Source organism: Poecile atricapillus, chromosome 2 (assembly GCF_030490865.1).
Source record: "Poecile atricapillus isolate bPoeAtr1 chromosome 2, bPoeAtr1.hap1, whole genome shotgun sequence".
Classification (NCBI taxonomy): Eukaryota; Metazoa; Chordata; class Aves; order Passeriformes; family Paridae; genus Poecile; species Poecile atricapillus.
The window spans coordinates 11,050,817-11,066,462 of record NC_081250.1 but is presented as its reverse complement, the minus strand read 5'-3'; the positions used below and the strand labels follow the sequence as shown (position 1 = coordinate 11,066,462).

Below are 15,646 nucleotides of genomic sequence, written 5' to 3'. Positions count from 1 at the left end.
GCTTTCCCACAGCAGAGAACACAGAATCCCAGATCCCTTCAGTTCTGTTGCAGTTTAGTGAGGGTGCAAATCCTTTTAGCATTGCCTTAACCTCCAGCTATGCAATACCACAGTGTTACCCAGCCTGGGATATTTCATGTGCAAGAATTTGCAAAGCAGACAGGAGGACCTGTCTGCAGTGAGGTATTTTTCTGACAAACTTGATACTCTGAATATGGATCCCTACCCTCATTGCTTCATCACCACCCTGTGATGTTTGGCCCCAAAGCTAAAGTGTTTTTTTGCTGCAAATAACCACACTGACAGCTCCTTGTAAGTAGGGCAAGAGTGGATTAGTGCAGGCATTTTGTGGCAGAAGGCTCTGGAGTCTCACCTGCACAGCCACACGATTGCATTCATGTCCTGCTTTAACGCCCTTGAGCATCTTTCATCTTCCAAATTCTAAGGGCTTTTTTTTTTTCCCCTCTACCTACATAGGCAGAGGAAGCAGAATCAAACAAAAATGGGATGGAAAGGAGGGATGAAAAATAGGTGGTGGCTACTGCATCCCTGTCCCCTCTCAGGAGCCTACAGGGCATGTCTGCTCCCAAGCAGTAAATTGCAAAAATCTCTACCATGTCCTGCTGCTTGCAGTATCCATATCTCCTCACGAAAGGGACAGTGCAGCTGCAAATTGTGGAATAAGGCAGCCAGGTGGCCTCTTCTTCAAGGGTTTGTGCACATTCTGGGAAGTGCAGAGTCTGGAGCTTGCCTCTCCCACTTGCTGTGCTGTTCAGCAGGACCCTTTTGCTCTGGGATGAGCACACCCTGCAAGCGCTGCAACATTTGTGCGGGGCGTTCCCTGAGACACCTTAGATGCTCAACATCATTTTACACATTTGTGTTTCTGTATGCTCAACATAGCATTTAAATTGTTTCACTTGCAATTTTTCTATTATCATCTCACTGAAAATCAAGCTACTCCAAATTTTAAAAAACAGAGGGATAACAAAAATACTGATATTTATTCTACTTTATCTAAATATGTTTGTACAGAAAAGGTATTGGCCACCCATAATACACATGGACCTAATATTCAGATTTTTCTTACTTTCTCAAAGTTGCTCATCTGAAGTCCTTAGCTGAAATAAGGGTGTATTGCTTTTTCCCTTCATCCATTTTAATTTTTTTCCTTTTCTGTTGATTACTAACTCTACACTATATTGCTTAGGCACAGAAATTTAAATGGCAATGCATAATTAAGGTGTGCAATGTGGCATCCAGTTTCACACACTCTTTCCCCGTCAATCTCTCACAGTCACTATCAGTCTTCCAGTTAATAACTATTTGGACTGCCCTTCAGCTCTCCTTTTTTCAGAGAACTTGAGTGAAGTGAATTGTCACAAATCCTGCAAAGCTTGGACTTCTTGCTTGGGTACCTCAAGCACTGAGAGAGACCTGTCTATCTCACAAGAACAGGACAGAGGTTTTTGATGTACTGGCTGGGACCAGTAGCTGTGATGGGTTCATGAGAGGAGTCACAACCCCCAGACAGCACAGGGAAGAGGCATTCACATCAGGACTTACACCTTAAACTCTCCTACCTGGCTGACTCACCTAGGCCTCAATAGCTGACTGTGCATTGGTATGATGTGCATTTCTTCACAGACTCTAAGTCAAAGTGTGTGAAGTTATGCCTTTAAAACAGTCTGATTTACTTCAGTTTGAAGATAACAAAGAACAGTCTGAGTTACTTCAGTTTGAAGGTAATAATCATAACATCCACAGGTTGTTGGCCCATGGAGATGAAAAAATCCTAAAATGCTTTACTCAACAAAGAGGAGCATGGAACACCACTAACAACCATTACTGGGGCACTGAAGAACAGCCATAACTTCTGTGGGATGATAAAACTGTCAAGTGCATTGGCTAACAGTAGACATAAGCACATAACTGAGAGAGATGGTGTTATTCTATAATTTAGCTTTTTCCCACCTCATTGATACTGGTTTTGTATTTCCTAGCTTGAGTTTATGTCACTTTAACAAAGTGCTTGAAAACATGTTTTTCTGAGCAGAGAAACTGCACCTGGTTGAGTAGGACTGGTAATCTTGCAGTCAAGTTAAAAAAGGTTGTTGAAACAGGGCACTTGACTGGGTGAAGAAGCCAACTCCTACCATTACAGGAACAAGAGGAATAAGCACAGCACATTTAAGGAATTTTATTGACCTTGTAGCTAGATAGTATAAAAAATTAACTGCCTTTCACACCAAGAAGGTGTGAGGCCAAGGGGAAACCTTTCACCAGCATGACTTCAGCTGTCTTCATGCCTTCTCCAGTCCTGAAACCCGCCTAGGAGGGAGCTATACTACCAGTATAGAGCCACCATTGCTAATGTTGCCTTGCTGATACTTTCTTAGAACTGTGCCTAGAAATGAAAAGCAGTTCATGACTCTGTTAGCACTGAATAATAATTTCTGAGACTTGGTGGCTTTTTGTGTTGGCTTGGTAGCATGACCTCCAGAGACTGGCAATGCTAGTCTGTCTTCTTAACATGTTAGAGTCCAGTCATTTTGAGAGTATGTTAACAAAATATTATCAGAAATAAAGCCTTCAGAAAATGTAATGAACTGAGCTTGAAGCCACTCCTAAAAATGAATGAATGTCCCAGGATGCTCATTTTCCTTTTAATTGTATCTGGCTTCTCTTTTAGATCCATAATGGAGAGAACATAGATTGGTACTGAAATACAGAAGACACTTTTCTAAATCCAGCTTCTAAACCAAGTGATTTAAATTCCAGACTGGTCAGAACTTTGATGTACAGTTGAACATGAAGTTGTGTTTTGCTGCAGCAGTTACTACTTCACATACAGCTACAAGTTCTTGCCACATTAATAGATGAGAGTCAGCTGTGGTCAGAACAACAGAAATCAGAAGCAAAAGGGGAGAAGGGTTAAAGGCTGAAGCAGAAAATAAAAAAATACTGATTGCCTCTCTGTTTTCCTGCAGACAAGTTTTTATCCCTGAAATAGACAGAAGCACTTTAAAGAGATGTTTACTTAAGCTATGTAGCAGGTTGGGTGATGTGTATATTGTAAAAAAACTCTGCCAGTAACCTGTAAAAATTGGGAAAGTAAGAACCTACTTCCATGCAGAGCTTCCTGAACTACATCTGACATTCAAGCGATGCAGGTCTGGATTCTCAGTCTCTCCTGCTTTAGCTGTTGAGATGGGATGGCACTTTCCTCCTGAGCTTTGTGCTGTTCCACATAGCTGAAAGTGAGGGTACATAGGGCCTTCTTACCATATGCAACCTGCTTCCTGGAGCACAGAGGGTCAAAGAGGTGACATCATCTTGGCACACCTGAGTTATCCATATCCTGGTTTAAAGGAGAGACGTTAGAGACTTTTATTGAAGTGGTTTTGTTTATTTAATTTGAAAATCTTTAAAGTGTAGCTCTACCTCATCCAAAAATTACAGAGGCCTACCTACCAGCCAAACAGAGGGTTTCTAATAGCTGGGAGGGTTGCAGTGGAAGTGGTTAGCAGCAGGAGCCAGGTAACCTACATTTCAACAAGAGGAAGTTTTAGATTTGAAGGAGTTCTGATAAACAAGGGTTTGCTGTGCTCCTTTAGCCAACTGCAAATGCAGTAGGCACTAATAATGACATTCATTATTTAACATAATTTTCTTGATATTCTTCCATTTTCCAGTCACTGCCTAGGTTTCCAGACATGTGTTTTTAAATGAGATAATACATAAGGACAATAGAGCATAGAAGCAGTAGGTCTCTCGTAACTTAAAGCAGTATCTTATCTGTTGTGTACCCTTGCTTTTTGTAACGAACATGTAATGCTTTGTAGTCAAGCTTTTCAGAGGATTGCTGTTGTCATCTTTCCTCTCTGTAAAAGCCCCTCTGCTCCCGACACTTTAATTGCACAGTTGCCTAAATGAGGCACTGCAGAGTGTTAATGTGTGAGTCTGAGCGACAACACACTCCTCTTTCACAGAGCTTTTGCCCTTGATCGTGAATGTAACAGAGCACGTACCTTAAAAATAACTGGAGATTCAAGGGGAATCGCTACACTTATCCTCTTGCATAAGGTTTGTTGACACAGGGATCCTTTAACAGTAACTCATATTCTTTCACTGGGAGTAATAAGCATCCCAATTAGTCAACTAGTTAATAACTGCGTGGTTGGGGAGGACAGCAGAGGCATTTCTGTGTATGTGGAAGCGGAGTGTTCAGTGTCCACATGCTCTAAAGCAGACAAAAAAAAAAAAAAAAAAAAAGAAAAAAAAAGCTTGAATCCTCCCTGCAGCCTCCCTTCTTGCGAGCTGCCCCTCCGGCTTCTCCAAGACGAGGCGGCAGGATGTTTTTATTCCCTTCGGGGCCATTCTCCGTCGCTTTCTCCCGGGAGCCGGGCACAGCCGGCAGCCCCGGGGGAGCGGAGTTTGGGGGCGAGGGCTGGCGGAGCTGATGTCAGCGCCGGGCGGCGGGAGCGATTGGGCTGCGGGAGACTTTGCAGCAGCAAATCCGCCCCCCTCGCCCCCCCCACCCCCCCACCCCCGCACCATCGGCTTCAAAGCGGCCGGTGCCCAGCAACTCGCAGAGGTGCAAAAAGTGGGCGCGGGGCCGGCAGAGCCGCGGCGGCGCCCCCGGGCATCGCCCCGGCCGGGCCCGGCACGTCGGGGCGGAGGCGCGACCCTTCGGGGCGGCAGCGCCGAGCGGAGCCCGGGCACAGCCCCGGCACAGCCCCGCCGGCCCGACCCACCGCCCTATAAAAGCCGCCTCCAGAACGAGGAGAAACTCCGCGGGAGGAGAACTCGTCGGCGCGGTGCTGCTCGCTGAGGTACCGGCATGACATCCGTCCTGGGCAGCGGCAGGGCGTCGGGAGGGCCGAGCGGGCAGCTGAGATGCAAGTCCAAGAGAAGGAGGAGGAGGAGATCAAAGAGGAAAGGTAAGAGAGATGTGATTTTCTTGTTGTTTTCTTTTCCCGCTCTGTCCGCCCGCCACCTGCACAGCATCGGCTGCTCGCAGCTCTATTGTCAGCGCCCGGCGCTCGCCGGTGCCAGCCCTGCGCTGCCCCGACGGCCGGGGCGGACCGGGCGGTGCCTCGCTCGGGGCCAGCCGGGGACGGCAGCGGCCGCCGCTGTCCCCGCGGCCGGGCACAGCCCGCTGCCCTGCCCGCCTTGTGCCGGGCCGAGGCTGAGCCCACGGGGGTGCGGCGGGGGAGCTCCGGCAGGCCCCGTCCGGTGCGGCGGCCCCGGCCGGGCGCGGTGCCCTCCGCCTCACGCCGCGGCCCGGGGCCCGCCCGTGTCCGGGCCAGGAGGTGCCGCTGCCCGGGCGGAGCGCGGCTCGGAGCCCCCCGGGGCTGTCGCGCCCTCCAAACTACCGCTTCTCTCCTTTTCTGGACGAGGTCCACCAAGTTTTTCTGTTTCGGTGCTGTTCCCCGTCCGTAAGCGAGTCCTGCTTAGGAAGGCGCTAATTGCCGTAAGCAGGAAAAGTGAAGCTACAGGATGTCATTGCGAACAGGGAATATGCCCTAGATAACAGCTCTCGCAAGGCTGTCTTGCTTTCTCCTGTAGAGGGGATGACACACTACCGCCTGATTTTTGATGTTTTGCCTGAAAAAGACGAACTTAACCGGCTGTGAGCACTTTAAAGTAAAATAAACTGATACGAGGAGCAGAGTGCCAGAGATGCCCAGCTGCAAGGCATTCGACTGCAGAGATGCGAAGTCCGAGTGTTTATCCAAGCAGTAAATATAATTTAACATCTAATTATGATCTCTATGTGGTACTCGCACAACTTTTAGTCAGCTAGCACTCAAGCTGATGCTCTGGATATGCTCTTTCTCTTTCAGATTCTAGAAAACCTAATTTATAGGTGCCATTAGCTAAGTGTCTCTTAATTATTGATTATGTTCAAGTCCTTAAGTGCGGTATTTGATAACTTTTTAGAAAGGTGTCAGAGGAGCTTTTGTATAGTAGGTGGTAAAAGCGGGCCAAATGCAAGCCTGTGTCATTTGATTGTCACTATTTTTACTTTCATCTGTTAACTGTCTATATTCAAAATCATAGTGACGAATAGTGACCTGCACACAAGTAGAAACAACAGACGTGCAGATATATCAGGACTTTGAGTAGGTGTGCAACCTCAACTTGTTACTCAGGGTTTTGAGCAGGTTATAACACCTGGTGAGAAAGGCTGCCTTTTACTTGGCATTACAGAATAAATTTTAAAACTCTCAGAAAAGAATGCTTGCATACTCAGTTCCCTTAAAATTTCGCTGTAATCAAGTTGTGCTCTGCAGACTTTTTTTATGCTGATTTGTTCTAGAAAAGCTACTTTTCTGCAGAATTGTAAACTTAGCCTAGCTTTAGCAACCTGTACTTGGCCAGGAGACGAGAGTAAAGCATTAATCTATGCAGTGGAGGAAAGGTACTTGGTTTAATTTTGTTTTTAAGAGCGGACAAAAGTTAGGGTCTTTGATTAAGATTTTTCTGATGCATCCTTTTTAGCTTTGTTTTGCCAAAACAAGGTGGAAGTTGAATGTCTTAAAAAAAAACTAATACAAAAACTTATTCAACAATAACTTGGTAGCTGACAGCTATTTGCAGAATGCACAGTTGGAGGTGGATGGCATTCTAGAAAGTGCTTAGCTGACCAACATCAATAAGAATGTGCACTTGAAGTGTTCGTTTTTTATTCTTTCAAATGTGCTATTTGTAACCACTTTTCAAAAAATGTATTTGGCTAGTATACTGACTACAGGCTTGTGTTCCTATGATCTTGTTTTTCCTTTCTCTGTAATCACAGTATACATATAAAAATACACATTCCTATAAAATCGGGCTGGCCAAAACTGTAACTGAAGGCATGCCCTTTATAAAACCTGTTGGATTTTACTATTATGTTATTTTATTTAGTGACCATCTTTATTTTTTATTTTTATGCTATGTCATAAGGAAGTGTTGCTTAGCAAACAGACTATTGAGAAAACTAGTCAAGAAAATGTTTATTAGGTTATTGAATTACTATTTTTTAATGGGAATTATTGTGGGTTCCACTATTTTGCAGGTTTGATCTGTTTAATAGATTGTGAGAAGATCTTTGCAGAGGGTTAGACCAAATACACTTGCTTTTAACTATTCTCCAGCACATATCTTGTTGTTTATAGCAGGAATGCTTTTTAGCTGCTTTAAGGTATGTAACTAGACACATATGTTTACACATCTATACCCAGGGATACCTATGAACACGAGTGGGCAAAGAAATTCACTATAGTCTTAAATTTAAATTGAGTTTTAGACAAAGTAATGAAATTAATTTATCTGTCACATCCCCACTCACTAAGGAAATGGAGTCAACAAATTTTTTATACAACTTACTATATTTTATTACATCTTGCATATGAACTGTGCTTAAAAACATGTTGAGACATTGCCTAATAGAATATCTAGGAGTGTACAGCAGTAGAAACAATTATTGTTCTCTGTTAGTAGCCTCGCTTATCCCTTCTGTTCTACTTTTCATTCTTTCAGTCATCATTTTGCTCTGGTTAGTGTGAATTATAAATCCTGTATGTGGTTATAGCACTTCACTCCATTTCTTTTATACCTGGATGCTCTGTTTTAGGAGTTTCCTGGGGGCAGAAGGCAAGTTCAAGCAAGGAAAGCAAACAGCATTCTCTGAATAGCTGAATTTCCTTCTGCACTTGGCCTAAAAAAAACCCCAAAGACGAAAAACACTTGCAGTAAGAGTCAGAGAGAATTTCCATATATACAAATCAAGCACTGAAAAGTGTAGGACACTGAAAATTATTCCAGTGTACAATATCATCGTCCAGTAATTAATTTGCATGCATCTTATTTTCATACTTATGAAATCCAGCAGCCCTTTCAGTAAGAAGATCCTGCCTTAACAATAAATGTCTATGCAATGAATATCATATTGCAAACATAGATTTACAGTCATTTTATTCAGTTTTACACTCTATGCAGAATGTGTGTTAAAAAGTTAAAATGTGGATATTTAGACCTATTTGTTAAATTAGTATAGGTAGAAATATTTTCATTGCCATTTAGAACAGTATGTTAACTCTCAGTGGGAAGTAAATATCTTAAGTTTTTTAAGATCTAATGAAAATAAATATGGATGCTTGACAGATTATCTGCATACTAATTTCATGTGGCAGCAGTAATAGATATTTTATATTTCCCTCTCTGTTTGCTCAGTTTTGAGTTGCTGGGTGTTTTTTAAGTTGGTGTGTATAGAATGACCAGAGGAGAGGAAACTATGCCTATTGATTTAGATAAATCCATTTTAGGGGTTTATGGGTGGTTACTGTGTTTGTGGGTTCTTGTGTTTTCTCAGGGCTCTGGAATATGGCAGAGTACTGGCAGAACTCAGCACAGCGGCCTCAGCACAGCTTGTTCCCATTTCATAGCCTGTGGTATAGATTTTGAAAAGAAGGCTTGTTTTCCCAGATAAGTCATTACAAGCAGACCAAACAAAAGCAGAGTTGCCATTTACTGATAATACTAAAAGGGCCACACTTCAGCAGCCTCAAGCAACTTGTTAGGAATCAACACACGGAAGGTAAGTATAAAATAGGAGACTGGATAGATAACCCTTCCGAGTTATTTTGCAGTGTAAGACAACCAATAAGCCACCTTAATTGCAACGTGGTTTATAGGGCTGCAGACTGAACCTCATTACTTAAAAGCGGGAGGGCATCAGGTATCCCTGATGTGGTAGAAAGCCATGGCCAAGAGTCGCTGCTGCTACAATAGGACATGAAATAATTGTTGACAGAATAAACTAAATAAGGGCAGCAAGTGGCAGAGAGAGGCAAAATGATTGTGAAATGAAATTCCATGAAAAATTAATGAATTAGAAAGATTGTGCTGAAGATGAAGGGAGGAAACCAGCTTGGTTCTTCATCATCCTGCAATGCCAAAGTAATAAATGAGCGTGTTTCATCTCGGCAAGGTTCAGGGACACAACTCCTTCCCCACAAAAGGACTGTGTTGTGCTTTTCGATGTGTTCCGCTTATCTCATGCCCTGACAGCTTGAGAGGAAAGGAATGGATTTGGTGGTAAAATTAAATTGATTAAACCTTTATCCATCGTCTAATTTGGTAGCTTTCTTTTTTCTTTTCTTTTTTACTCTTACCTCCAATTTCTAGTGATCCGTGTAATGACAGCAATTTGAGATAGCATCAAGGACATTAGCTACGATGACTGAACTTAAATTTAGAATAAAAATATGGGATTCATGAGTCCATATCTAAATAGCAGATGATTAGGTTATAGCAGAGTTGTAACTTCCTAGCAACAGCATGTAATTGTGAGGACAATAGAATGGTGTATTTTACTTTCAAAGAGAACAGCATGTAATTGTGAGGACAACAGAATGGTGTATTTTACTTTCAAAGAGAACAAAATACTTCAACTTTATCTCAAAGTATTAATTATGTAAGTAGAAAAAGCACTGGCATGAATATTGACCACGTTTTACATGAGCAATAACATATATTGTAATTTTTACGTTTCTGAACACAGATATTATCAGATGTTTTGCTTTCCTCAGTGGCAGTACACAGACATATAAAGCTAGTGGCAAAGAATCCAATTGCTTAAAATTTTGTAGTTTCTCCTTGGTGACTTGTGTAGGAAAATTCTCCCTTAAGATGAGAGCTGTGCTTACAAGTTCCGGTTTAAGTGGTATTAATGGAGTTTTTTAAAATACATAAAGGCAGCCCTTTCTGAAGTGATACCCTACAAATGGAAAATGCTGCACTAAAAAATTAAAGGTTGGAAGAAATTACCTTGTGAAATACCAAAGTTACTGAAGGTCTGTGCAAACTGTATTCTTAGGTTCCTTTAATGCCTTATAGGTTAGCAAGCCTCAAAAAGCAAACATGAGGATATCTGTCTGATCTCTGTTAATTGTACTACTTTTGAATTACTGCTAGCCAATATTGTGTAGGTTTTGCGAGTAGTAATGAACCTGAATTGATCCCTGTGTTTGCAGCTAACTATCTCTACAACCTTTCAGGCAGTTTACCGTTTTTTCCGTGTAAGTGATTAGTTATCCAGACAAAAAAGGTTGATATGCATCAGTAGATAGATCATTCTCAAGGCATCTGTGATGAACTTGACATCTGCTGTGTAAAACAGCTTGTTTTGCCTGCAAATTATGTAAGTTCCAATAGTAAAATGAAGCGCTTACCTTTCTGCTGTGGCTGACCTTTGTTCCCCGATGTATGAATTTGAAACGAAGCAGCCAACCCGGAGGAGTTTTAACAGCATATTGTGATATATAACGTATTAAAAAGACTGCTTTGTTAACTGGCGGAAGCAGCTTGTCAACCCATACTAATAGGCAACCCTCCCTGAGTCATAAAATAGCCAAATTTAATGCTTTAACAGAAAGCATTAACTGGATGGAGTTACTGTCGTTCAATCAGTTTCGAATTTCTTGCTTCTTACAGCAGATTTGAAATATGAGGATGTATTTTTGGACCCCGAATTAAAAATACACACTCTGGACTAAGGACTGGACATTGCCATGGCTGGTTTAATGAAAATCTCTGCTAAGCAAAGCGTGATAACAAGGGAAGCACAGAGCAGGGCAGAGTGCATGAAGAGCAGGACGGCTAATATTGAAGATATTACCGTGACATTAATGAATGAAAGGTGTATTTTCACTGAGTGTATTCTGTTTTGTTCTGGCTGTTCTAGCTCCCAGATGTGTACTAGAAATGGTGAGGATTCAGAGACATATGGCAAAAGAGATTAGAGATGTGTAAAATTTCAGTGGAAGAAAATTGATAAGATTTATATTGTTTACTTTGGAGATAAACATAAGAAAAGATGCAGTAAAATCATATTGAAGAGGAAAGATTATAAAGAAGGTGGTAAATAGGCTACTTGAATTTATTCCTGATTTTATTTACTGAGACAGAGGCCTTTAAGGAAGGAAAATTCAGCATGTTTAATAGGAGTGGAAGGACATTTTCTGTTGGGACTGTATGTGGCTGACCTGGGAAATTTTTTCACTTAAGGTATGGAAAAACAAATTTGTTGGGATTTTGAGGTATTTGATTAGCTCAGCTGAGACTTGTGCTGCTAAGTTTGATGCTCAGTTCAGTGACTGTAGGCTTTGAGTAGGATGCATTAAGAAGGATTTCATTTTTTTAATATGAGATATGAATCCCCTTTTTCAGGAAATTATCTGACTCCTGACTTGCTTGGATTAGGTGGAAAGGTGATTTGTAGGCAGTTTAATCGCTCCTGCTCCCTGTGAGGCTTTTTGCACTCTCTCGTTTCCCCAGCTGAGGCCGTGGCGTGGCAGCGGTTCAGGAGGTGACTTTCTGCTCGGCTTCGTGGCGGTGGCGATGCGCGTCCCTCTGCCGTGTGCCTCCCAAAACCAGCAACACAGCTGGCAGGGAGGCAAGCACATTTCACTGGAATATTCCTGACAGCTTTTTTAAGTCGCCTTCCTCTCTGTTGCCACTCAATGCCCTTCATGGTATATGTAAAAATAGACCAAAATAGAGACTAATTCCTAGTCTCTTACTTTGATTCTGAGCGAGGTTAGGATGATTACAATAAAAATTAATTAAATCATTTCTTATTCTCTTGAAAAAAATAAAAGGGTGGAATAGAAGGAGGTGAAAACAAATTTTACAAACACAGGATGATTTGTTAAGCAGAGAAACCTCACAGGTACTGGCATGACTGCCAGTGCATCGTCATCAGGTGAATATTGTGTCATAGGGGATTACCCGTGCAAGCTAATCTGTGTTTTTGAAAGTGTTTCTGTTGGGTGTGGATTTGGTGTCAATGCTAAACCAACCATTGTGTTTTATTCTGGAGCTGTACCACTTGTGAGTGCTGTTTCTGAAACCTGCACTATGTGTTGGTGGCATTTCTTGTTCGAGTCTGGAATGAGGAACAAGCAATAAGTAGATCTCAGCAAAATACTTTGTGCTAAAGTGTGACTTTTTTCCTCCATTTTTTGTTCCTTGCAAGAGAAATGGTGCTCAGAATTATTAACAGAATCACCTTTCCCTAAATGCTAATGAAACATCAGTGTGAAGACTCAAAGCTGCTGGGAAGTGTGGGAAGAAATAAGTAGAATTTGACAGATATTTTATCTCCATCTTCTTAGGAATTTACACACAACTGATTTTATGCAATTGCTTGCTTCTTGCCACTTCTCCGAGACTCCGAAATGGCTATTTATTCTTTAAATAGCAGGATTTAACAAATGTAAAATGATGGCTTTCAAGCCACCTGTAATAATGTGTTACCTTTGTACGAGGCCTAATTCTGCTGCCCTTACTCAGAATAAAATTGAAATTGAAACTTCTAAGTATCAGTCATGGTGGCAGAATCGTGTTTCTATGTACATTATGTCTGTGCCTTAATATATAGGTACATATATACATGTTTGTGTGAAACACAGTTGTCTAGCTCTGTGAATGGAATGACTGTAATAAACTCCAAGTTATATTAGACAAAGGGTCTTAAAGCCTGTAGAGTTCAAATTATATGAAGAATTTTTATATTCCATTGAAGTATTTTGTTTGGTGATGTAAAAATAATATACTATTATATCATTTGTGTTTACTCATATTCATGTATGAGCTTATAATTTTAAAAATACATGTGTAAAAATTCTCATAGTATGTGTGTGATCTTTCTCTGTGCAATTAGTTGTCTTACAGACAAATCACAAAAGCACAACTGCACAAGGATTATAGTTTTTTTGTTTTTTTTCAGAGCGAGAAATAAAGGAACTAAAGACACTCCTTATAAGCCAGACTTTTTAGTATATTTCTACATTCCATTTGTGTAGGTATGTTTTTTGAATAGCTAAGTAATTTGTATGCAGGAGCCCGTAATACTCATGTCAGGAAACCCCAAACGTTTACCAAAAAGGTGAATTTGTTCTTAAGTTTGTGTGCTGATCTTTCTCCATCTGAATCCTACAGAAGGAATAACAGAGCAGAACTCAACTTTGAGCTCATGCTCTATATTGCATCCATGCCAGCAACCCTGCCACAAGCCACCAGACAAAATGCCCGGGGCTTCTTGAACAAAAGTTACCCAAAATTAACTTTCATTAGCTGATTTACAGGTTGTAGTTGCCCTTCCTCCTGTTAATCATGAGCTGCTATTTACATGTCCTTGTAAATGCTGATTTTGGGAAGCAGTCTGCAGTGGTCGGCAGTGTCTCATTGTTGAGCAGCACAAACAGTAATTAAACAGGAGCTCAGCTCTTGCTGCTTGTGGATTTAGGAGTTTAAAAGAAACAGTACAAAAAGAGAGTGTTCTTTAATACCACTGACAGCAGGTTTCTTCCACTTGCAACTGCTTCAAAGATTATTGATTGACCTGTGTTTATCATTTATTTATGCTAAAGCATCTGATGCGTGTCTCTTGTAAAATCTGTTGTTTCTAAAATCAAGGTACTTGACTTGTTTGCAATTCACGTTTATAATGATCAGTTTTTACAGTTATGTAACAGAGAATTGCTTTAACTGGTGCTATGCCCACAAAGAGGACTTTTTGTGCCTTCAAATGGAATCCATAAGCACAAGACATTTAATTTTTTTTGTGGGTTTTTCTTTTTTTTTAAATGAAACCGTTTCACTGTGCAAATCCTTTAAATTTTCTACACAAGAAGAAGGAATATACAAGAGTGTTCAAGGATGAATGTGAAGCATTTCAGTTCTACCAGAACAAGTGAAAAGCTTGTCTTTCTAGGTTAACTTGTACCCTCTTATATTCTTTTAAAAGGAGACTTTATCTCTGCCTTCTTTTTGTTTAAAGAAAACAGAGAAAATTATTTCGAAATCTTTTCATGTTACAGCACAAGGTGTAAATGCAAGGTGAAAATGGGCAGTAGGTTATTAACAGGACCAGTTGCCAGAAGATGGTTATTAGATGTCAGAAAAAACTGGGGATTTAAAAATATATACAGTTTTTGAGTAGTCAGAAATGAAATAATCTTTTGCAGTTAGAAGTCTGGTTTGTAACAGAAGTAGTTTAACAGAACACTGCTTTAGATAGATTGGTTAACCCAGGCATATTTTTAAGCAAATGACATATTCTGCTTACATGTGGTAAGAAGCCATAGACAAAGATGTTTTGTCAGGTTTTCCGAAAGGCTAACACCGAATTCCTTACTAAATTTGTGCTTTTATGTTGTAAGGCACCTTGGACTATTTTTCCTTGACTACAGTAAGATCATCCTTCTCTTCAGATGGGTCCAACTCATCCCAGACACCAAGGATTCTTTTTGCCCAGAGTTAATAAAAATGCATCTGCATAATCACACTAGGTACATGCTCAAACTACTTATGGAAAGTTATTAACTCTCAGAGACAGACGGGCCGTGTTCGCCCAGTTTATTGGGGGGAAGTTGAGTCAGACCAGTTAATCTGTTGCAGAATTAATGAGCAGTAGGTAGCAATGCAGGAGTCTGTCTCTCTGCTTTGGAGTGTCCTGCAGCCCTGGCTCTGGCGTGTGGCGGTCCTTCTGCAGCTGTGCCACAGCTGGAGCTGGATCTCGCTCTCGCCTGTGGCCCTGGGAGCTGCTGGTTCCCAGGTGAGCCGTGTGCCAGCACCGCTGCTGGCAGCAGGAGTAGGGCATGGCAAAGCGGGCCCGCCTGCTGCTGCTGGAGAGAAGAGGACTTGCTGTTTACTTATCTGTTTTGTATGTATACAAAGGCATGGGATCTGATTCTTCTGTGGTGTTAAATCACATGTGCTCTTCAGCTTCTGGAGGGCTTTCAATTTCTCCCACAATGGCTTGTTGCAGGTACTGAGTGTTAGTTTTCTATGTAGCAAAGTTTATATTTAAAAGGTGATGCTTTATCAGTATTAAGCAGTACGTTGCAGACAAGTCTGCAGAATAACCACAATAACTCTGGTTTTGTAATATACATTACGTCCTTCAGATGCTGCAAGAATTTGCTTATGCAATTCATTGAAACTGTTACAGATTCCTTGATTCTTTTTTTTTTTATGAGATTTATCCTTTTAGATGACTCACTTAATTTCACAAAGATTAAATACAAATTTCTACATTTCATTACTTTCATTTCCATTAAAAATCATAGTAGCAGTCCCTAGACTTGTACCTTGCCTGTAGTTCAACTGAAATTCATCAATTTTGTTTATGCACAAACTCTTCAGAAGACCAAAATATTATTCCACTTCAACTAAAACCACTCTAAATTCACTCTAGTCTTTAACAGTAATTCTTCAACTAAAGTGTGGCAGATACATCTTAAGATGAAAAAGGAACCAAGCACACATTTCCGAGTCCAGGAAAGTAATTTTTAAAGTTTAAAAACAAATTTAAAAATCTATTCCTCATGCATTATTATCTTAATTTTGCCTCAAAATAATTGTCTCTGAAATTAACTGAAACGAAGCAGCAACAAATTACACTGGTTTGGGTCTTGCAGAGTGCTGTTTGAACAGGAGAATGAGTTAAACACCACAGAAGCCATTTCAATAAAGATAAACACAAATGTTCCAAAAAATCACTCCTAAAATGTATCTAACCCTGAAAATCCACATATTTGCACTTCAATTTGTTTCTTATTTACAGAAACACCCATCTCTTTCCTCCCCT

General features: G+C 40.9%; 1 protein-coding gene across 1 annotated transcript in view; it reads left to right on the top strand.

Moving 5' to 3' along the window:
- Positions 1 to 4,843: 4,843 nt before the first annotated feature.
- ADARB2 (adenosine deaminase RNA specific B2 (inactive)) overlaps positions 4,844 to 15,646 on the top strand; it is a 301,943-nt gene continuing 291,140 nt past the window's right edge. Inside the window, exon 1 of the mRNA XM_058831907.1 lies at positions 4,844 to 4,943. Within this exon, the coding sequence (XP_058687890.1) occupies positions 4,844 to 4,943 (100 nt within the window). The remainder of the gene's footprint in view (positions 4,944 to 15,646) is intronic.